Here is a 24,871-nt window from a genome sequence, read left to right as displayed (position 1 = left end):
ATGAATCAATTTATGAATCTGTTGAACCATGTATGGTTCAAGGCGGGCGGCATGTTCCGTATTCAAGCATCTACGCAACCTAGGTGAATCCAGACTTCATTCATATTTTGTTCTGACCCTTGCCCTGTCACGTGATGTCTGGCAATTCCCCCCATTCCTCATGTACTCTTCAACCCAGCATCATTTTCTCGCCATTTTCCCTAGTTTTGTATTATAATATTCCCCTACTCTATTTGTGGCATATAAATTGAACTTATATTATCGTATGTTTATCTTATGTATTTATTTGTGACACACCTAACAAAACAGTGAACTGAATAGTTAAAAACTGTATTCAAACTGTTCTTGGTGCAACTACCGGTCGCGTACGCGAAAGCTGGCCAGCAAACATCAAGTGCGTCAACGGTCTACTAGACATCACTTCAGTAAAAAGGAAGGTACCAAATCACATTTCTTCCTATTTAAAAGTTTATTATTTTGTGCTCACAGTGTGTCTCTAAAGCTGATCTTAACATAATATATCTCACATCCCTCATTTTTTATACAGTCCACCATATCGAAGTTTACCCCCCACCACTGATGATACCAATCCCAGTTGTGAGGTTAGGTTTAGTGTGTACAAACCCCACAAGTATAGGGGGAACCATGGTGACAAGCAATGTACCCCTTTGTGGCTAGAAGAGATTCCCCCTCTCGGATGAATAAGGGGAAGGTGGAAGCTTTTGTTACTGGGCATCAAAGAGGAATTCGTCCAACAACATTAACGCCTGCTAATTGCAGGATTTGCTCAAGTGTTATCATGTGTTTGTCATATTGTTCTTTATTGAAGTTTTAGGTGGACATTGTACAATACAACCACTTATGTGTGAAGAAATTTGTGCAATGATTTTAGGATGACGCCACAAAACTGTATTAACAGAACTTAACTTCACTTCCAAAAGCCTTAAGACCTAAGTAACAATCTTGTACCAGAAAAATACTAAATAGGCCAGATAAATCAAGTGATAATTATGAAATAAAGTGTTAGTAAAAATCCAATGTGGCGGACTCAGTGAACTTGCACCAAACTCAAAAGTAGTGTTGTAAGTATAGTCGGATTATTCAAATAGACCTTCATCTAACAATTTGTTCTGCAAAGTACAGTCGGAAACCCTCTGATATACCTACTAAGTACAGTCTGTACCCTCTGATAGACCTTCTTAGTACAGTCTGTACCCTCTGACAGACCTTCTTAGTACAGTCTGTGTTTTAATAATAGACATCTAGCCTATAATGGACGAAAACACCATGTTGCTTCGGGGCGGCAAGACCATAAAGGTTATAAAGGACATTAATCCTGAAGAACTGGGGGATGTACCTGATAATATTCTGGATGTAACAGAAGAGTATAGCCAATTAAAGTTTGAAAATAGTAAATTGAAAAACTATATTTCTATGATGGAAAGTGAGATAGATGAATCACTAAATGAACTAAAATGTAGAGTTTTAAGCCTAGAGGCTGAAAACGACAAACTTAAAATAACAGTAGGTATCTGTGACAGCCATGATGAGTAGGTTAGTAATAATGAACTTAAGGCGGAACTGCTAGAAGCTGAAAGAAAAATGAAACAAGATAATTCTCTCAAAGGAGAAATGATTAAACAAATTTACCTACTAAATGAAGTGATCGCTTCAAAGAATGAAATAATTTTATTGCTAAGAGAACAGGTGTCTACTCAGAATAACGCACAAGATAGGCCTGGGCCTACACTTTATTCAGAAGCATGTACTCAGAGTTTCGTACTGGCCACTAAAACAGCTAAGCCGGCAACAAAAAGTTCAGTAAATTTCAAAAGCAGAAATAAATTTGAAACGCTGGCAAATCTGCCTAATCAAAAGGCAGAAGAACCAAGGGTGGAGTCCTTGTCTAATGAAGTCTCGCCCCAAAGACACAAACCTACTGCTGTGAATAGGCCTAAGTGTAAGGTTGTGGAAATAAATAAGAGCCAAAGCCTGAAGACTCAGTCTCTGAAGAGACGAAAAATTTTGATACTAGCTGATAGTCACGGAAGACATCTATACAAAAAAATAATAGGCTCGAAGGATGATGTGGGCGATGTCTGTTGCATTTTTAAGTTGAATGCTAAGTTGGAGGAGGTGGTTCAAGAAGTAAAAGTTTTGACTCAAGACTTCACCAAAAATGATTATAATTGCGGAAACCAATAACAGGATTATCAACGAAGAAGACAAAATTATCCATACAATGAGAGAAACAGTTGATCACCTTACACATACCAATGTTGTGGGGGCAGGAATTCCAGTACAACATCAACGGCCAGAAGTCTGCGACTCTGTGGACTACATTAATTTTGAGTAGGAACATATTGCTGCAAGAAGGACTCGGGTTAAATTTCTTCCCATCAATGAACTACCTCGACATTACTATGCAAGGAACGTCCTACATTTTTAACAAACGTGGCAAGGTGTCAATTGGGCAACAGATTGTGATTTTGCTGGACTCATGCAGAGGAGAAGATAAGCTGCAGGTTAAATCTAATTCAGTGGCTCAAGCGATAGACTGTGCTGTGCCCCAGACATCGGATGATTCACCCGCGAGAAAAACGCCGGCAGCAAACAGCGATGGGTGCAACGCAGATTGCTCTACATTCGAAGAGGCAACTGATGTAGAAAAGAGCTTCGAGACACAGCAACCGGAAAATGATTTCTCAGAGGACTCTTCAGCGGATGAGTTTCCAGGTTTTTCAACACCTTCTTTGTCCTTAAGAGATGATATGTGTAGGTTAGTAAATAATTTAGAATGTACTACACCATGCAAAGGTCAGGATAATAAGCCAGATGTTAGTAGGCCCTCAATCAATAGTAGTACGCCAATGTTCAATAGGCCTAGTGTTTTTTTACCAGTGAAATAGGCATAACCAGTAAAAAGTATGATATCAACAATTTGGTGCATAAGGGGGGACCAAATCAAACCACTTGGCTTGGTTTTTTATTTGTAAATATACAGGGATTAAATGGGAAAAATTAATTGTTTTAGAACGTTTTTTAACTAGGGTAAATGAAGTTGATTTTATTTGCTTGTCTGAGCACTGGCTCAACCAAAATGAGGTTATGAATTAATTTCCAGATGGATATCACTGTGTTAGCGCTTTTTGTAGAGAAGAACGTATAAGGGGAGGCACTGTTATTTTTGTAATAAACAATTTTATTCCTAAACTTTTAGATATTAATATTTTTTGTGTTGAGTTACATTTTGAAGCCTCTGCAGTTATTATTGAGAGCCATAAATTAATTATTGTGTCAATTTACCATTCTCCCTCTGGTGATTCTGATTTATTTTTAGATAAGTTGGATGATCTGTTGTTATTTTTATCTCAGTGGCTTAATTATACAGTGGTTGTGGGTGGAGATGTAAATAATAAGTTCAATGTCAATAAGGATGTAAAAACTGTAAAAGAATTTCTCAATATTTTAAGGCAAAATAACTTTTTATGTTTGAACTCAGCTGCAGCCCATGGCACTACTTTCACTACTTTGGCAGTATCAAGGTATTATTAGTTTTAAATATAAATGCGTTGTAATCTGTTATTAGGGCTTTCACTACTTTGGCTGTATTTAGGTATTTTATTAATAGTTATAAATAATAGAGGTTGGCAACAATTTTTTACCTTAAATTTACCTTGTGGAAAATGACCTCATAAACCTGTGTGTGAAATGAATCAAACAGAGCAAGGAATAAGCTGATACAGTACAAGATTGAACAGATTGAGCAATTTTAAGAAGTGTTTCTGGTACGAAAACAGAAAACCAAAACATGACTACTTGATTTCACAACTCATCGCCCTAATGACTGAGACACCGACTTATCCTTTATTGGAGAGTATCTAGGAGTCTAGGTATTACCAACATATTCTTACGGTTGTGTAACAACTGGTAATACGGGAAATTGAATTTATATGTAAGCGTAAAAAATAATGAACAATAAATTATCAATTTTGACGTAACTTAGGGTCACTTGAAAACAGGGGGAGTTTTCTTACCTCTTGAAATGAAGTGTAGTTTTAAACACTAAGAGATAGGAATTTAAAACACAGAAAAGTGTTTTAATTTTAGATTTTTTGTTCAGAGCTTTCCTGGAACATTAATGTTTTTGTTAACTTATTGATATTTGGGACGTTTCATTTTACATTAGAGGTACTAAATAGGTTTGCTAGCGTTAACAGGGCTGTCTATAGGTATTTCAATACCTGTTTCACTGTATTTTATAATACTGGTATATAAACACACTCACCATTGTGTAAACATTGGTGTTGAAGCAATCAGCCAAAACCTGTAGAACTTCTTTATTAGCAGAGCCACCCCCTGTAGCTAATATCCTTGAATCTTTTCCTGGAACATTAATTGGTAATTTGAAACATCTAATTTCATATATAGATACTGATCACGATTACCATTATTTCCCTGTCTTGTAACAATGCCAATGAATACAATTTGCATCCGAAGTATTGTATTGTATGAGCTGCAAACTCAGGGTCTCGGCATGTCAACCGAAGCTTATTCTGCATGCCCCACTTGCCGCTAACTAGGAAAAGGAAGGGAGAAGGAAAGAGGAGCTCTTCAATAGGAGAGCAAAGAAGAAAAAAGAGCCAGCAAAAGAAGAAGTAAGCTGGTCATAGAACAGCCTACAAGAGGCCTCCTATGTAGTTGACAGACTACTACTCCTGAGGGGTGGATCAAAGGTAAAAAAAGACTCTTGAAACCATTATAATCAACTTTAAAGGGCTGTCTGTAAATTAAGGTCTCTATTGAGCTCCAGTCTTGGCTAAATGAGCTAGTTAAAATATGAGCCCATCATTTACTATTCAAGCCAGTTTGCAATCTTATGTGACAATTAGTCTCATAGTAGAAGTTGAAAACGATATGAAGGAAAATAAGAATTCCTGCTTGTATGAATCGGTTGCTGTTATTAAATTTTCTTGCTCTAAGGCACAAGCCACAATTGAAATCAGTTGCTAGTTGAGAGTTTGCAGAAACATTGTGCTATGTACATAATGTGTATAGGTGGCTTGGAAGTTTGCAGAAGGCCATACACATTTGGACAACAAGGTCAGAAATGGGTGATCATGAGATTAAACAGTGATTAAAGGTCAGGAAGCCTTGCTTGTTGATCGGCATGGTTAAGACTACCAGGCTTTACCGTTGTCCTTGATAGTGTGAGTAGACAACTCCTGTGAGTTTGGCAATCCCTTGTTCAATCATCGACTAGAGCCAGCCTATACCATGAAAGAAATCTTGAACATTGTGCATGTGTCTACGATCACACCCAAACTCACTCCACCCCTCGGCTAATATGCAACATCCAAACACTATAGAGCTTGACGCCTTAACCCTCCGAGTGTCCATAGCCTTAATGTCCGCCTATTTTTGGCGCATTTGCAAGGTTTTATTAAAACGGATCTGAAAAGCTTAAAACAATGTTAATTCTACTGTTCTATATACCATTTTGTTTGGAAAATCATGGGCTTCAATATCATACATAAAACCTAAGGAATATTTTTTTCAAAAAAATTTTTTTAGGTAAAAATAAAAATTGTTTTGGAAAAATTGAAAAAAAAAATAAGTTCGCGCTCAATGAAATTGTATAAATTATAGGCCTATAAATATTTGAAAATACAGTAGAACCCCTCATATCCGGCCTTGGTTTTACCGGTCCTCTGTTTATCCGGCCTCTTCCAGGAAGCCAATATAAAAATTTTTTCTCTCAGCTTACAGACGTTTAGATGCAAACACTAGTCTTTGTGACTGCTCAAGTCATAAAATAAATTGTTCTCACTCTGTTTGTTTATACATTTATTTGCTGAGTCACTATACTCAGTTGAGCTAGTAGGCCTAACCTCTTATCAGTTGGTTGATTATTTCCAAAGTGGGGTTAGTACAGTACGAGCACATTAATTTTTGTACTTCACAAAATGGTTAAGAATGTTGAGTAGAAATGCATGTACCATTTAAGTCCTAATGATCTTTAAGTACAATTTATTGTCATTTTTACCTCCATTTAATAGGTTTTGTTACCTGGAATCATAATATTTGTACATTTATTACTTAATGACTTTAACCTACAAATATTTTTTTTTCTTTTTACAAACATGTTTATTTTTCTAAAAATGATCCCAGAACAGAATTAAATGATACTTTTGATTGCATATATTGATTACCCATTATTATTAGGTATGAATTGTCATTTTCATAGTAGGTTGGTTTATCCGGCCAAATCGTTATCCGGTCAGGGACTTGGTCCCGTGGTGGCCGGATATGAGAGGTTCTACTGTAGCCACTTTGTTCTAAATTTTATGAGGATTACAAATATATAATAATATAAGGAAGTAGATTTACAAATAAATAAGTTATGGGCAAAAAACAGATTTCAGTACATAGCGTTTAGCTAAGAATGCATAGCCTAACCATAGCTAGGAATCTGGCTGATAATTTACATCAATATCACTACCTACTTCTTCAGGATCATCAACCAGCCCTTCAAAATCACTTAAATCTTCTTATAATGCACCACGTATATCACTACTTTTGATTTTTAACACTAAAACAATGATAAACATAATAAAACACATCAGTCATCGGTCCGAGGTTAACTAACCTGTTTACAAATACGCACGTCAGCTGTCAGCTGTCTGCTACAATTACGATAGGCTCGGAGAACATAAAGCGCTTAGAGACAGACCTCTGGAGAAAGCTTAGAATATAACGAAAAGAACGATACCTAACTCGATCCAGTTCAATCCGATTTTGTCAGTCATAGAGCCTTCGCCGTAAACAGTGTTCGTGAGTCACTGCAGCGACGCATGACACTCGGAGGGTTAAACCATAGAAATCTTATCACCAAACATAATTTGAACTGGGAATGTTGATTTTCCTTTATAACATTTTCAGCTATGACGAGGCTAATCGTCATATAGAGTTGGAAACCAGCCAGAATAGAAGTGGATGAAGTTAAGAACATGGCGCTTGTCTCAGATCTGAACTACTTTACTTGGCCTTGGCGGAACTAGAATGGAGACCTTAATTTCCTATACAAACCTCTTACCATATCAACAAAATAGTGTTGGACAAATTATCTGCTCAAAAGAAGAAAAAGTGCCACAAAAAGCTATGAATTACAATACTTTTTTAATGCAAATGTACTGTAGGAACTTAAAATATACTAAACTTTTATATTACTAACAGTCTTTTAGTTTTGAAAATCACAGTAAAATTTAATGTGTAGGACTTTCTGTAATCTGAAAAACTCCAACACTTGTACAAAATATCAGTATTATGTTGGGTGAAATTTATTCGTGCAACATCAATTTATTCTATGAGCCTTTGGACGATAATCTTCTCAGGTAGATGTATGCCAGTTGAACTCTATTACTTGCCCAAAAAAATCCTTAGACACCTTTATGTGATAGGCTAAATCTATTCATAAACTTGATTAAAAAACCAATAGACATGTAATCAAGAGGAAAACAATATACCAACCCACTATGAATCCAAGGTCCTCTGCATGTGCACGTTTGGCAATAAACTGTCCTTCTAGCAAAGCTCGAACCTCAGTCTCTGGAGTGAACTTGGTCACGCTGGAGTTACTTTTGTCCCATCTGAAGTCACCCTGAACAAACGGGATGATTTCTTGGGCATCATAGTACAATCCTAGACAAAAAGAAACATACTGAAATTTTAAAATGAGGATATCCTCTCTTAACTGATCATGGACCATTTGCCGCTTAGATTAACCACCTAAAATAGAGGTTGGTTCATCCATCCTGAATTTCAAAATTGGTTTGTTTAACCGACACTTTCTAGGAATCTAGAGATTTCCGTTATCAACTTTTATGTGGTAATGAAAAAAAATTGTGTTCGTGTAGGTCTAGTTTTGTTATGAAACACACGAGAAATAGCATAAACATGATTATGTAAGGGATTTCACAATTACCATTAAAGAGTTTGCAAGAAGATTGATAGTAATGATAGTGAAAAGGATTGCACCATATCACTAAAGGAGACAAGTTTGACAGAAAATGTACAAACATTATAACCCAAGGGATTACTGATACAACATCAATGAAGGAGACCAGTATTCCAAAAGTGAAGATGACATTTAATATTGTGACCTTGACAGAGTTGTTAGGCCCCTTGCCCACTATATGATTTTGGTCGTTCGATACTGTGTTGTACGATATTTTTATCGTATTTGCGGTCCTCGCTCATGTTACAACACTTTATAGGATAAATGACCAGTTGCTCGGTAGCCGTGGACGAGTGAGTGTGTGTTATCTATATCTCACAGTGGTTCTGTGTCAAATAGTGAAACAATTAATCCGTTACATGTTGTTGCAATGGGGCACAGAATTAAGCGGCGTAGGATTAAGCGGAAGTACTGGGTTCCCCCAATTAATCAAAGTAGAGAACACAGGAGCATTCCAAATTCTTTTTTAAGAACTCCGGCGTGATGATAACAAGTTTTGCAACTACTTCAGAATGTCCTTTATCCTCCAATTGTTCAAAATCCTCTCTCAGAGCAGAGCAAACTAGTTTCCACGCTTCTTTCATTGCATTTCTGTCCTAATAATTGTCCAAAGTTTTATTCCACAGAAGTTAGACATTCCACCCATGTAATAAAATCAAAACATCTTTGTCAATAATTATCACTTTAGTTGCTGTTTTCGATCCACACACCAATTTATTTGATGCAATTGTCACTATTCACTCCAAAAAACAAACGCAGTATGCGAAGTACACATCGAGAAGGTGGAGCGAGAACTAGGATTACTGGGGAGAACGCACGACTTCCGACAAAAAAATCGTGGTATAGGCGAGCCTCCATTTGATCTAGTCCGCCACTGTGAGCACGACAGTCGTGGATCACAGTGGGAGTAGAGGACTGCACCAGGACAGTTATCGTGGCCGTGAGACTGTCGTACAGTGGGCGAGCACTCATAAGATCCAATGGGTCACTATTGGAGTGTGGTCGGTCCGACACAGTGTCTTAAGGCCGAAATTGTGTAATGGGCGAGGGGCCTTTGTGATGGTGATTTGGATAAGCTTTTCGGTAAAACTTTTAGTGCTCAAGAGACTGATTTATCTGTTGATGAAAATCAACTTTTTCAATTTTTCCCTAACCTTGACAACATTTTCAAGGGACATACATACTTATCTGAGGTTAGCCAAGTACAAAGTTCTGAAACTGCTACACTCTTAGACATTAAATTACTAGGTTAATTTTTTAAATCACTGTATACGCTCTTGAGACACTGTTGCAAATACGGTAAACCATATAAAGTTACAATGTGTTTCACAGAGGTCTCGGCACCGAGGTGGCCAAAAGAGAGGGTTCCTACTGTAATTGAAAAGTGATTTGGTTCAGTAGATGGGTGAATGTACTATTTAATACTACGATTATCTCCCAATAGTGTTGAATAAGTATAATATTTAAAATAATTTATAAGTAAAATAGCATTTCTGTAAGGAAATTGTATTCCTGATGTTTACTAAAACTAAACTTTGTGTATCTTAATATGTAATTCTTTCCACAATTTTGAGATTTAGTGAACGAGTCATATGTCGATATAAGTTGACAAATCTAAAATAGACACTGATAACACAAAATCAATCGGATGAATTTGAATTAAGACTTAAAACATTACCTAAAACATCCAGTACATTGATTACATGTCTTTAATTACAATTAATACAGGGGGTGTGCGAAGCAGCTAAAATCTTTTGATTCCAAGCAATGATTCAATTCAAAAGATTTTTGATTCAAATTGATGCAACTCGATTTGAAGCAATATGGCATTTTTCTACCCATACTTGTCAATGGAGTGAAATAACAATAATTAAATTTACCACATTTGTGTATGCAAATTTTTGTTGATGTGTATATGTATGGTAAAAAATATTTAATTTCAATCATATTTTAGAAGAACCTGTATTGATCAAAATGTCAGGGAGCTCCTTTACTTGCATATTTCAAAATTTTTACTTGCAGAATCATATTGTTAAGCATGTTACCAATTTATGATATTGATTTTACAAATAAAGAAATGTTTTGGTGTAAACAAATAAACACATTTGTAAGATTTATATTGAAACTTTCTATTGGTTTACATTGATAAAATGAGAGGATAGAATCAGACCTACAAACTAAAAGGTATACATAGCTTCAGACCTACAAAAATACCAAATTTATCAGTATAAAACATCAGTCATGATAGTTAAGTATCAAGTAGGCCTAACAATTTTTCAGAGTTGCGTTATTTTTAGAATGATTTTGGAGTGACTTGTTTTGGCTATGTTTACAGTAGTAAAACATGCCTCAGACTGGTTACACTTAAAAAAAATTCTCATCATTTGCAATGGTAAAACAAAAAATTAAAACAATTAAAGCAATATTTACATGCAAAGAATTAATTAAATAAGAACGCCTTCAAAAAAGGATACGCAACAGCAACGCGCTCCTATAATGCGGGTATTGCATTGACTTTCTGCAGGCGTTTTTCCTATATAGATACTGATTCCCACATGAATCGAATAGGTTTTTGACCACCACTGAATCAAATCACGATTTGATGCATCGAATCGAATTGAATTGAAATTTCTATGCATTTTCGATGCATCGTGTTATATCTTCTAGTCTGTAGATATGTTGAATATTTACTTTTGACTAATTTGTCATATGGTTTTGGTTTTGTTTTGTTGTTGTCATAATAGTTTTATATGAGTTTTAAAAATAGAAGTGTAGTATTAAAAATTCTATTTTTTTCTAATTTTATCTTTATAGTTTTCATCACTTGAAGAAGGTAGGTGTGTAGTGTAAAACAACATTTGGCGACCGTGACAGGACTTGTTTTTCACCTATCTCTATGATGGAAAATCTAAAGAAAAATAGAACAGTATATAGGGCTTATTTTTCTAAAACATTGAACAAACTAAACAGTTTAGTTGAAAATGAAACCGCAGACAAAATTGAAATTCAAACCACTCTAAAGCTTTTGGAGATAAAGGTTGATGAACTACAGGTTTTGAATTCTCAGATCTTTGATTTGTTATTGAATAATGATAATGTTTCTGAAGATGAGCTGTTAGCTGAAACAATCTTAGCTGGAGAATATTTAGCTTTGTTTGAAGCTGTAAAATTAAGAGTCCAGAATTTACTACAACAAAGTAACGATGTAGTTAGTGCGCATTCTGGATCTTGCTGTAACAATGCTAGTAAGAAGAACTTTAAGCTCCCTAAAATAGAGATCAAAAAGTTTGATGGAGAATTGATCAATTGGCTACCTTTCTGGAGTCAGTTTAGCAAAATTCATAGTGACTCAGACATTGATTCAGAAGATAAGTTTCAATATTTATTGCAATCCATAGTTACCGGATCAAGAGCTTTTGATATAGTTCAGAGTTTTCCTCCGACTGGTGCAAACTATCCAAAAGCAATTGAATGTTTGAAAGCCAGATTTGGTAAAGATGACCTATTGGTAGAGGTTTATGTCAGGGAACTCTTGAAAATTGTTTTACAAAATGCTCTAGGAGGCAAGAACACAATGAACTTACAAAGTTTATATGACAAACTTGAGTCTCATATGCGTGCATTAGATACCTTGGGAGTTACAGCAGATAAATGTTCCTCCATGTTATACCCGTTAGTTGAAAGTTGTATGCCTGAAGATCTCTTAAGGGCCTGGCAAAGAAGCCCTTTGAAAGTAGGTACAGACCCTCAGGAAAGACTCAACAATTTAATGAAGTTTATGTTGTCTGAAGTTGAAGGGGAACAGAGAATCGGTCTAGCCATGGCAGGTTTTGGGATAAGTAGCTCGGGGAAGGAGAAATCTTTTAAAAGGTCATCTCAAACTCAACCAGGTAAGATAGACATACCAACAGCTTCATGCCTCATGTCCTCTGGTAAAACTCAAAACTCTTATACAAAGTGTGTCTTTTGTGATAAGAATCATAAGAGTAGTAACTGTTTTGCTGCTCAGAAATTGCCATTGTCTGATAAAGTGTCCACTTTAAAGGAAAAGAAATGCCGTTTCCTTTGCTTGCAGCCTGGTCACCGTATTAAGGATTGTAGAGCTCATTTGTCATGTTCTAATTGTAAAAGGAAACATTATCCTATAATGTGTCCTAATATTCATTCCAAAGAAGTAGTGAATGAGTGTGTAAGCAAATGTGTTGATGAGGTATCTAAAGAAATGACAGTAGTGGAAGATACCGCTTTGGCCAATAAATCAAGTAGCAGAGTGAAAGTGTTTCTGCAAACAGTAAAGACAAGATTAAGAACCCCAGGTAGTAATCAATTTGAGACTGTTCACATTCTTTTTGATTCTGGTTCACAGCGTTCTTACATTTTAAAGGACTTGGCTGAAAAAATGAATTACGAAAGCTTAGGAGAAGAAACAATCATACACTCTCTTTTTGGTAATGTCAAATCTGGTGAAGTAATTCATAACAGACATCGTGTGTTTCTAACCAGTCAAGATTACAGTTACAACTGCAACTTTGAGGTATTGAGTCAAACTACCATATGTGGGGAAATTCCACCTGTTACCGAAGGTCCCTGGATACAGGAACTTTTAGAGAAAAATGTTTCTCTGACTGACATACATGAGACCAAGCTACCAATTGGTATTTTGATTGGAGCGGATATAGCGGGTAAACTATTCACGGGAAATATGATTCAACTGAAATCTGGACTAGTGGCTATGGAAACTCTTCTGGGATGGACACTGATGGGTAAGGCTATAATTAGTGGTAGTACAGGTTCAACTACACTCTCCACTGTTGTAACATCAATGTTTATTAATGATGCTGACATATCGGAACTGTGGAGATTAGACACTATAAGCATTACTGATACAAGTGAATCAGTTTCCAAAGAGCAAAAGGCTTTGGCAGTTAAAAATCATTTTATAAAAACTACCACTATAAATGAAGAAGGTCGATATGAAGTAAGTTTGCCCTGGGTTGATTGTCTTCCTCCTTTGCCTAGTAACAGAGAGTTAGCCGAAAAGAGGTTATCAAAAGTTGTAAAGAAATTGGATGGTAACAATTTAACCGAAGACAATGACTCAGTTTTTAAACAGTGGTTAAGTGATGGCATCATTGAAGCTGTACCTTCTGACGATTTGAACAACAACTTTCACTACCTGCCACATAGACCTGTAGTGAAGGAGAGTAGTATTACCACACGAATTCGTCCAGTGTTGATGCATCAGCAAAGACCAAGTTTTCACCCTCATTGAACGACTGTATTGAAAACGGACCAAATTTAATTGAACTGATTCCTTCTGTTATGATGCGTTTTAGGGAAGGGAAGTTTGGAGTTATTGCTGATATAGCAAAAGCCTTCTTACAGATATCGTTAAATGTACAAGATAGAGATTTTCTTCGGTTTTTATGGTTTGACATCAATGAAAGAAGCCGAAGTATTGTTTACCGCCATAAAAGAGTTGTTTTTGGAGTGAAATGTAGTCCATTTCTTCTAGGAGCAGTAATTGATTTACATCTTCAAAAATCTTTGACTTCTCAGGAGTTTGATGTTAATGTGGTAGAGAAGCTGAGTAAAAGTTTTTACGTGGACAATGTTTCGACCAGTGTAGATACTTATGAGGAACTAAAACACTTTGTTGAAGAATCGAAACAAGTTATGGCTGCCGCTAAGTTTGATTTAAGAGGATGGCATGCCACGAGCGTCATTGAAGAAGGAGATACCAAGTTCATCACTAATGTTTTGGGAGTTCAATGGAACTATATTGAGGACGTTCTGTTTTTTATCCTGACGAACTGTATTAAAGATTTGGACGTGTCTCGAATCACAAAGAGAGACATTTTATCCATATCTCACAAGATCTTTGATCCAATTGGTATCCTTTGCTCTATAACTTTGTTTCCTAAACTTCTTCTGCAAAGTATGTGGGACTTGAAAATTGACTGGGACACTGAAGTAAGTTCAGACATCAGTAAACGATTCATACTGTGGTATAATGAGTTAAGCGCTCTTGAAAAAGTGAAAATACCCCGATGGATAGGTAAAATGACTATGGATTCAAATGGTTGTAGTATTCATACATTTTGCGACGCGAGTAAAGATGCCTATGCTACAGTTATTTACTTGAGAGTTGAAATTGAAGATGAAGTAAGAGTACAATTATTGTCTGCAAAATCAAGAGTTGCTCCTCTGAATAAAACTACGATTCCAAGGTTGGAATTATTAACCGCCACGGTGGGAGCACGTCTCACAAGCTGGACGAAAAATGAAAGTTCCAAAAAGGTTCATGTTTGAGTAGTAATACTACTCGGTGGGAGGATGTTATATCTTCTAGTCTGTAGATATGATGAGTATTTACTTTTGACTAATTTAATTGTCATATGGTTTTGGTTTTGTTTTGTTGTTGTCATAATAGTTTTATATGAGTTTTAAAAATAGAAGTGTAGTATTAAAAAGTCTAGTTTTTTCTAATTTTATCTTTATAGTTTTCATCACTTGAAGAAGGTAGGTGTGTAGTGTAAAACAACACATCGCACACCCCTAATTAATAATTTTCTTACCAAAGTTTCCAAAATTGCCCCTAGGTGTGCTGTTCAGAAGACTGCTAAATCTTTCCCATGACTTTTCAGCAACAAAATTTCTGATCCTTTCTCTTGTGAGTGAGCCGTTCTTGAAACTGAAACAAAATTTTTTGAAAGTCACTTTAAAAAGGGAATACAGAGGACATACTCTACCCTACTACGTGTAATATGTTAAACAAATATGTAGTCTGTAATACGTTTCAGCCAGTAGATATAGGTAATTTGAAAAGGAAATCTGTAGCAGTGAAACTAATGTGCCTGCCACACTAGATATTTACTGCTAACTAGATATTTACTACGGATTTCAGAAATATATAATTTTTTAAGAATAAGAAGTAACTTCAAGGATTGATTTGTTTCTAATTTTTGATAATTTGCCTGAGTCGCATTTATGATCTAGAGATATGGAACAGGCTGTCAATAATGAAAAAAACACATTTTTACTTTGTTCTTTACATATATGGAGAAAGTATTGTTTGAGTCAATGTTTCTGAAATTTGGTATGTGGGTACACTAATTCATGGTATCTTCAGGAAAATCAATTTTAGTTTATTTTGATAGCCTCAGGAATGCATTTTATGACTAATAATGGCTAAACATACTATGCATACATGCCTTAACATATACAGTCTAACCTTGATATAACGAACCTCGATATAACGAATTCCTTGATATAACGATTTTTTTTAATCCCCTAGAACTCTCCATAAGACACAATGTATATTTTACCTCTACATAACGAACAAACCATAACAACGACCTTGATTTAACAAATTTTTCGTGATTTCGGCTAAAATAAGACACCTCAATACAAGGAATTTGTCATTGTCAGAACCTATACATTGCAAATTTAACCTCTGCATAACGAATTGTCTACGTCTTTCCCTCGATATAACAAATCCCACAACCAATTATTGTTTTGGGAAAATCTGTTTCTTTATCAAATTAAATGGAAAGGTCACGTCATCGCTTGCGCTAACATTCGTCTGCTCCGTTTAACATCTTTGTCTGCTATCGATGCGCGCGCTATGTTGCAACTGAGAACTGATTTCATCCACTGAGGATGACGACGTAATGTTTAGTAAGCTGTGATTGGGCGATATGGGATAACTATGGTGAATTGTACAATTTTTGGATAAAGAGAAACCTAAGAAAGAATATAAAAACAAAACCAAAGAGAAAGAATAGCAACATCGTTATCTTAAAATTCCTTTTACGAGTGTTTTTATTATCCTTAAGTTGGCTATGATTATACACTTTTATAATGACTTATGACTTTGTTTCAACTAGCAACACCAATGCTATAGTTAATGATCAGTGTTGGGGAAGCTACTTTTAAAATGTAGCTAGCTACAACTACTGCTACATTTCCAAAAAAGTAGCTTAGCTACAGCTACAGCTACAGTACCGAAAAAGTAGTTAGCTACAACTACAGCTACAATGAAATGTAGCTACAGCTACAATTTTAGCTACTTTTCCAAAGACGTTACTTTATATTCCACGCACATTAGGTAAATGTAAAATTAATTGCAACTACATTTTCATTGAACAAACATTTAAACAAAAAATGTCAGTTTATTGTATCTAACATTACTTGGAAATCAAATTATTCCTAGATTGTATTTAATTTGTTGGCATTATAAACCTAACATTACAACAACAGAACCAAATAGTTAAGTGTCCAATCATATTTAATACTTATTTTTAAATATTGCTTTATTTTAAAGCACCTTATTAAGTTCAAAGGACATACAACCAAACTATATTTTAAAAGCTCATTTTATTTCTTTAATAAAGATTCATTTATTTATTTATTTATTTATTTATTTGTTTACGGTATAACACCATTTTTACAGGGTTGACATAACAGGGTTGACATGCTGATCAGATACAATATTGAAAGATCCTAATTAAATTTTCTTCCCTTCTGCCTTTTCTCATGCTCTTTTACTTTTTTTGTTTTTTGCAGGATTTATTAAAAGGCAGATAGGGACTAACATCACATGCTAATGGAAAAAAACTGGTTGAATAGCAAGCATAACAATGGATAGAATTAGGTAACAATAACAATCGATAAATACTACAAGAAAACATGCGACTAGATAACAGAAAGATAATACATACATCAATTCAATACTAACATCACATGCTAATAGAAAAAGAAAAACTGGTTGAATAGCAAGCATAACAAAGGATAGAATTAGGTAACAATAACAATCGATAAATACTACAAGAAAACATGCGACTAGATAACAGAAAGATAATACATACATCAATTCAGTACTAACATCACATGCTAATAGAAAAGAAAAACTAGTTGAATAGCAAGCATAACAATAAATAGAAATTTGGAAACAATAACAGTCGATAAAATACCACAAGAAAACATGCAACTAGATAACAAGAGAGATAAAACTACATCAATAGTACAAGCAATATCAATAAACTAGTGACAGACGGCAATAATGACTAGGGAGCATTGATAAGGAAGCATTGACAGAGAATTAAATTATTACACAAGACCTGTACAATTAAATCACAGCAGAACGAGATTACTGTTCCTCAAGAACCGAAGACGCAATCCTCTTGACAACCCGTGGACAGCAGTCAAAGAAGTCCACATAATGACAGAGCCGATTGCCGAGTCGATGCAGTCTAGGCAGAGGGCTATAAAGTTCATAGTTCGTGGAGCAGTGTTGGCGAGCAAACAGCACATTGGAACGAGTGGATCTAGGTGGGGAAACATGCAGGTCAATCAGCGCAAGCAGATCAGGACAGTTGATTCGTCCATTTAGTATCTTGAACAGGAACATGGCATCACTGATTTCCCTCCTCTTGGCCAGGGTATCAAGTCCAAGAAACCTTCTGATGTCCTGGGTAGGTACATCCCGGTACATGTAACCCATCCTACATCCAATAAGACGTAGAAATCGGCACTGGACACTCTCCAGACGATCAATGGATCAATTTATGGATGTCTTATATCAACAATTAAGACCAATAAAACTGTAAAACGAGTAGGCCTATTTAAAAATACTTTTTGTGTTACAGAGCCTAGCCTACTGAAATTGGAGTTTATTGCCTTTCTTTACTTTTAATGATAAAAACGACATTGCTATAACTTTTAACCACAGTGATAAGTTGTTCTATGAATAACACTTTTCAATGTCATGAAATCGTCCTTTATTGTCATTATGCATAGGGCAAATTGTGCTTCAACCTAGTTGGTACAGAAAACAGTATCAGCAACTTATCCTGAAATCGGTTTTTAATTTAAACATTTTGAAATTTGTAAAGTAAAAATAACATGTAGGCCAAGTTGGCTATAGTAGGCTTGTTCTTGCAAGGACTAAACATATATATATTCCTAATAATTGAACTTGGAACTTGGTATTCGTCTTAAACCATAGCATAGCCTAGGAATAGTCCTATTTAAGAGCTGTTAGCAGGAGCAAACTATGCTATTTTTTCAATGTAAGTTTCATGTTATATGGAGAGTTTTTCGTTACCTACAATTTATCATGTAGTCTAGGCATATCTTAAATCTCATCAGGTAATTTCCTCTTTGTTAATTTAGTAAACCTTTGAAAAATCTTAGTCCTAATCAAACCAAGGAAGGGCTTGTGATGATAAACCACAATCAACAGCTGAAGCAAAGGTTGAAAGACCAGCTTTCTCATTATTTTAAGGTTTAGTGTTGGTTTCCATTAAAACCCAAGTTGAAACACTATCGATATAATAAAGAAACTAAATTGATTACTAATTTTCCTGTCAATCACTTGCAAGCATTCAATAGCTTCTCTTGTCACCGGTAACGTTTAAACGCATCTAGCGATTTTATTTTATCTGACAGTAATCATAGAGTAGTAAATTAAGGAAATGAGAGCCAAAAATGTGGATAACACTCATTTAACGGCCTCCATGTCCACACAACGTTGTTATAGGGAATGAAACGGCTGCAACCAGCTGTATGAAGCCAAGAAAGTAGGCCTATTTTTTTTTTTTTTAATCTCAGTTTGAAAGAGGTTGTTTCACGTAAGGTTGAGGTTATGATAAAAATCACTACCTATCTCAAACAATGTTAATGTAGCGAGAAAAGTAGCTAAAATTCCGCTACAACTACTTTAAAAATGTAGCTACAGCTAAAGCTACAAAATCTTAAAAGTAGCGTAGCTACAGCTAACGCTACAAAAAAAGTAGCGCGCTACTGTAGCGTCGCTACTTGTAGCGCGCTACTTCCCAACACTGTTAATGATTATTATTGACATTCCTCTGTTGTGATAAATCAGTACTGTACTGTAAGTAGCCTACCGGCCTATCGCGAGCAGTAGCTTACAAAACTTTCTAACTTACTGTTTTGTTTTGTTATTTACATGGTTTATGACTACGCAATACAGTGTTTGGCTAGGTTTTAGGAGGGTTAGAACAAGCTGTGATTTTAAACTTACAGCTTTTAACCTATACCAAGGTAAATGCCATTGTCATGATTGCGCAATATTCAAGATATCTCCCCTTTATTATGAAGGATTTTAGGTTCTACTGTACAATGTAAACACTGTACTGTAAAGTATTGTAGCCTATGCTACTGGAATTGTATTTTAATGAGGTCAAATCCCGACCTATATTGACCGACGCTGGTTCTGAACCTCGACTTAGCGAAATTCCTGCTAACCTAACCTCTATATAACGAACCTCGTTTAACGAAATCCTTGATATAACGAATATTCAGTTCGGTCCCTTCAGATTCATTATACTGAGGTTGAACTGTACTGTAGTGTTGTATTTTAAAACTTACTACGTATGTTTCAGTGGTTCTTTAACTCTCCCAACGTACTGCGGGAAAGGAAATTTACTAAACACTTTGGAAGAATTTGAAATATACATTAAAACTAGGGACAGCACACACATTTTTAATGAAAAGCTCAATTGCGAATCCCATTATATTTTCAATACTCTCCTCCGTTATTACTATAGTCCACAGCTCACTACCATACTATAGTCCATGTCAGTCTGTCATAACCTAATTCAGTCTACTTCCAGTCCTGCCGGCGGCAATGTACACACATGAATTACTAGGCCTATCTGTAATCATTTTGTATTTTTGTGTTATGTGTGAAATTTTTATAACTTATTTTGACAAGGCCTCCACAAGTGGATCCTGAAGATGGTAGAGTTTAAGAAATGCCAAAAAATATGAAGCATGTTTTAAAATACGACACTACAGTACATGTTGAGGATTGTCCGACAAGGTATGTTTAGCCATTAGTCAACATTTTGAATTCATAGAACTGATTCATTAAGCCTAAACTGTCACTTGACGTTTTTAGTCCATATGTTACCTTTTTACATAGTAGATATTTTGAAAAAAGTTTATAAATTAAAGATCAAATTAAATTGAAATATTGTATAGTCTTTGTCGAGATATCTCTAATTCAGAGACTGTTTATCTTACCTAAGAGACATGTTCTTCCTTTACTTTTTATAGATAACCTTCCGATTTTCAGATTAGGTGTTCCAGATTAGGTGAATTTTGGATCACCGAGTCACGGCATTATCTCAGAGCCAATTACTACTATTGATTACCAGTATGAAACTTGATTTATTAACAAAGAATAATGGTATACTTATAGACCACCAACAACTCATCTCACTTTTGGATATAAGTGTACAGAATCATCAAAACAAAGTGTAATTCCAAAATATGTTATTTACCTTTTTGAATATACAATTTAAATTACAAAACCCTATCATATAAAAAACAAATTTATTCTTGAGAAATTAAATTTATAATCATAAGGAACATACCACAGCAAAGCCATATATGCGTCACTATCAACAGGGTTAATGAGAACATGTCCTTCAGGCAGGGTGGGTGGTTGTGTAAGAGGTAGAAAAAGAGTATCCGAAGTACCCAAACTGACAGCGACATCTCCTGGTCTCAGAGTCATGCCTGCAAACATAACAGGGTATATTTTTTAATTAATCACTCCTCACCAAAAGTAGTTATTTCCGATAACAGCTGATATCAAAGAAAGTAGTTGTTTCCGAAGCTCTAATAATTTAGAGTGAGGGAAAAATGAACAGCTGATTTTCCCTTGCTCTCTATTAGTTCTCTATTAACCCACTATGTGAGCTAGTGTTTTGTTACAGTTTATTTTGATGATTTAAATCAGCTGTTTTCATTGTTGCACAATCTAAATGTATACAGAAACATGCATTAGTTTGTTTATTGTTTTATTTTAATTGCTCAAAATATGTCTAACAGTTAGGCTAATTTCTAATGATTTAATGAAATTGAATTGAATGAAAAAAGCTTTAGAGATAACCAAACACCTGCCACAAGAGAAATCATGGGAAAGACATGAATAGAAAGTTTACGGACTGGTACAAAGTACAAAACGTTAAACATCTAATATGTTAGAGGAATTGAATATAAATAAGAAAAATGCTTGTGACATGTCTTTGACACACAAAATAGAGAGACCTGTAAATGTTTGGGGTACCTGCTAATGATGAGGGGTTGTCACCAGTGAATGCTATGACTCTACAGGAAGGGTTGAAACTGTGCCTCTCCACCATGTAGTCACTGACACAGCCCAGGTCAGAGTGAGAGGGTACTGGCTCTCCCAGCCTGGAGGCTAGGTCCTCAGCACAAGCCTACACAAACACACTACATTGTAGATTACAGTACATGTAATGCTATGACTCTACAGGAAGGGTTAAAACTGTGCCTCTCCACCATGTAGTCACTGACACAGCCCAGGTCAGAGTGAGAGGGTACTGGCTCTCCCAGCCTGGAGGCTAGGTCCTCAGCACAAGCCTACACAAACACACTACATTGTAGTTTACAGTACATGTAATGCTATGACTCTACAGGAAGGGTTAAAACTGTGCCTCTCCACCATGTAGTCACTGACACAGCCCAAGTCAGAGTGAGAGGGTACTGGCTCTCCCAGCCTGGAGGCTAGGTCCTCAGCACAAGCCTACACAAACACACTACATTGTAGATTACAGTACATGTAATGCTATGACTCTACAGGAAGGGTTAAAACTGTGCCTCTCCACCATGTAGTCACTGACACAGCCCAGGTCAGAGTGAGAGGGTACTGGCTCTCCCAGCCTGGAGGCTAGGTCCTCAGCACAAGCCTACACAAACACACTACATTGTAGATTACAGTACATGTAATGCTATGACTCTACAGGAAGGGTTAAAACTGTGCCTCTCCACCATGTAGTCACTGACACAGCCCAGGTCAGAGTGAGAGGGTACTGGCTCTCCCAGCCTGGAGGCTAGGTCCTCAGCACAAGCCTATGCAAACACACTACATTGTAGATTACAATTATCATATGATAAGAAAGTGTTATTATGTAGGCCTATATTTGGATGGATGTTATACAAATAAAATTATGCCATTAGCATGTAATTATGTTTACATGCTTGGTGGATCTTTTTCTTAGAAAGTTGTAAAATATTATGTAAAAGATGAAAATTGATATCTGTCAAGTAACTGCCGCATGCAGCCCTACTGACTTTAGCTTTTTTGAAGACAATTTTCATCTATTTTTTTTATCAATTATTAAGAACTTTGATGGATAAATCTGTAAACCTCATTTTCAAACTCCAGTATCAAGTTGGACTTGTTTACATAGACTTACTGCTTACGAGTAACCACAATGGAGATAAACCTGTGGAGTCATATATCATCTAGGTGGCCAATGTTGTTAATCTAAACACAGGACACTTCAAAGCTTAAAGGATTTAGTGCCATCATAATCCCAATTGTTGAGCAAAAGGTGTGCGTGAAAAAGATAGGTAACGGAGTTATATTACATTTTCTAAAAATATTACCTTTCATTCTTGAGAAGATTATAGGTTTTTTATTATTTAGTTTTTAGTTTTCACCCTTTTGACTCATACCAGTTTAATACAGTGTGAAATGATTGGATCTATGCAGAATATTTAAAAATAAAATAACTTAGCAATGCTAAACCTAGTTAAAACCTAAATCCATAAAACACCAACCTTCAGACAATCTTGTGACCAACTTTTGCTATGGATATCCAATAGATTCATTCCAGAACCATCTGACAAGTCTATTGGAGCGTATCGACCGAGGAACAGTGAACAGGCAAAACTGCTGACTAGAGATATCCTCTGAAAACATTGAATATAATATAAACTATGTGTTTATATAGTGGGTCTATACAGGAATGTGTCGATTCTTGATACCCTTGACAATACTTGATAATACTTGACAATTGGTATTGGTATCAAGAATTGATCAACGCAAGTCGATGCCAATACCAATACTCAAAATGTTTTCAAAGATTGCATGATTGACAAATTACCACTTTTTCTGCAATCACGGATGTCGCAAATGACATTTCCGTGACCACAGTATATGTTCCAGCTTTTGCCGTGGTTGCGGATGACGACAATGACGTTCCTGTGACCGCGGAAGACGATGATGATGTCTACATGACCGCAGGAGATCATCACAACTAACTCAAATTTGGCCTGATCGAAAATCTCAGGCTGTCACATCTCTTAATATAACATTTTCTTTTTGATATTTGTTTGCAAGATCTTTTATCTTTGATATGGTATTAATTTAACATGTTTAGAAATCAAATCAAAATTCCTTTATTCTCGAGCGCTTCTCAATATAATATTGGTTTACAGAACTACTCACATCACTCAAACTAAATATTTACAAGTAATATCCCTAAACAAATTATGTACATGTACAGAAGTAAAAAAAAATTACATGCCTGCTTTACAATGAATATTACCCTTTTTTTTTAAAGCTAAGGCCGAAAGGCTCTTGAACTGATAGGGGAGGTCGTTGTAAATGGTTGGGCCAAAATAGGAGAAGCCCCTCCTCCCTATTTCCAAATTAACTTTTGGAAAGTGGAGGAGGGTGTCCTCCCTAGTGCCCCGTCGAGCAATTGCTCCACGTGTCACATGTCTCTCCACCAGGTCTTTTGGTTCTCTGTGAGATAATACCCGATGGATGAGGCAACAAGTTTGCATTCTGCATACAGCTTCGGCTGGCAACAGACTAGCAGAATCATGGAAAGAGGATATGTGTTTCCGCTTATGAAGTCTGTAGACAAAACAAACTACAGTGTTTTGCAGCCTATTAAGTCGGTTCATATCCTCCCGGGAAATACTGTTGCATATGCAGGTATGCAGTAATACATCACTGACAACACCAGAGACTGAACCAACTTCAATTTTACAGTCTCTGGAAGAATCAAACGGAATCCGTACAGTCCTTGCAGCCTTCCCAAACAATTTGAGAAAATGTGTGGTTGGAGAAGGTAAAACCACTGTCAAGAACCACGCCCAAAGTCCTGACAGTGTCACAAACCCTAAGCTTTTCATTTTCAAGTTGAATATGCACGTCACCGTCGCAGATTTTTTGAATTGCGATGGGTGGTGATCCGATGTGGATCACTGTGCATTTTTTAACATTCAACTTAAGGCCGTGCTTCCTTGACCACTCACTTATTCTTTTAAGATCCATGTTTGCATCCTCAAAGGCGCTATTGAATGAGCCAATTGGGTAGGGAAAGTGCTACTGGCAGTCATCTGCATACACATGCACAGTACAGTGACGTACACACGTGGTAAGGACGGCTGTGTAGAGTGTAACCAAGATCCCAGACAACTCCCGCTTTCCTCTGTCCACGTGAATATGTAGAAGGGTTTACATTTGAATTAGAACTACTTAGAATTTGTCATTGCTGCTTAGTTTTTAATTGTTAAAAATCCCACTAATCCAATATTACTTTGTCTAGGGACACAAAAACAGGGTTTGATGAAGTATATGTTCATGCTTGGATGACAGCATTGACGTCTCCGTGACTGCTGGATATGTTCACGCTTTTGCTGCAAGCTTGGATGACAGCATTGACGTTTCCATGACTGCTGGATATGTTCACGCTTTTGTCGTGGTTGTAAATGACCAATCCATTTTGAAATTTGGTCAAATTCTTAAAAAGTGGTATCAGTATCGAGAATTGATCTTTCAGGTATTGGTATCGAGAATCGATAATTATTAGTATCGACAAATCACTCTTTTCATCTTTACGTTATGAAAATATAGCCTCCCAGCCATATGCAGATTCAAATTAAGTTAAGTTGTAATTCAGAAAAGAGAAAGAGATACTTTGTTAGGAATACTCTGGTATTCTCATTCTGCTGACAACCTAACTCCTAATAGTTTAAGAAGGATTACGTTTTGGTAAC

At 36.0% G+C, this 24,871-nt stretch overlaps 1 protein-coding gene across 1 annotated transcript in view; it reads right to left on the bottom strand.

Annotated features, from left to right (window-relative positions):
- Window positions 1-3,832: 3,832 nt before the first annotated feature.
- The window catches only part of LOC128998836 (xylulose kinase-like), a 47,969-nt gene continuing 26,930 nt past the window's right edge, over window positions 3,833-24,871 (bottom strand). The window contains exons 6-12 of the mRNA XM_054425193.1: window positions 22,640-22,771; window positions 21,120-21,273; window positions 20,422-20,566; window positions 14,596-14,711; window positions 7,531-7,701; window positions 4,289-4,386; window positions 3,833-3,889 (exon numbers count right to left, since the gene is read on the bottom strand). Coding sequence (XP_054281168.1) covers window positions 3,833-3,889; window positions 4,289-4,386; window positions 7,531-7,701; window positions 14,596-14,711; window positions 20,422-20,566; window positions 21,120-21,273; window positions 22,640-22,771 — 873 coding nt within the window. The remainder of the gene's footprint in view (window positions 3,890-4,288; window positions 4,387-7,530; window positions 7,702-14,595; window positions 14,712-20,421; window positions 20,567-21,119; window positions 21,274-22,639; window positions 22,772-24,871) is intronic.

This window comes from Macrosteles quadrilineatus, unplaced genomic scaffold, assembly GCF_028750875.1.
Source record: "Macrosteles quadrilineatus isolate MER2022 unplaced genomic scaffold, UCM_ALF_1.0 Scaffold_7__1_contigs__length_78375512, whole genome shotgun sequence".
Classification (NCBI taxonomy): domain Eukaryota; kingdom Metazoa; phylum Arthropoda; class Insecta; order Hemiptera; family Cicadellidae; genus Macrosteles; species Macrosteles quadrilineatus.
The sequence above is the reverse complement of the archived record's forward strand: the minus strand, read 5'-3'. Positions and strand labels throughout refer to the sequence as shown.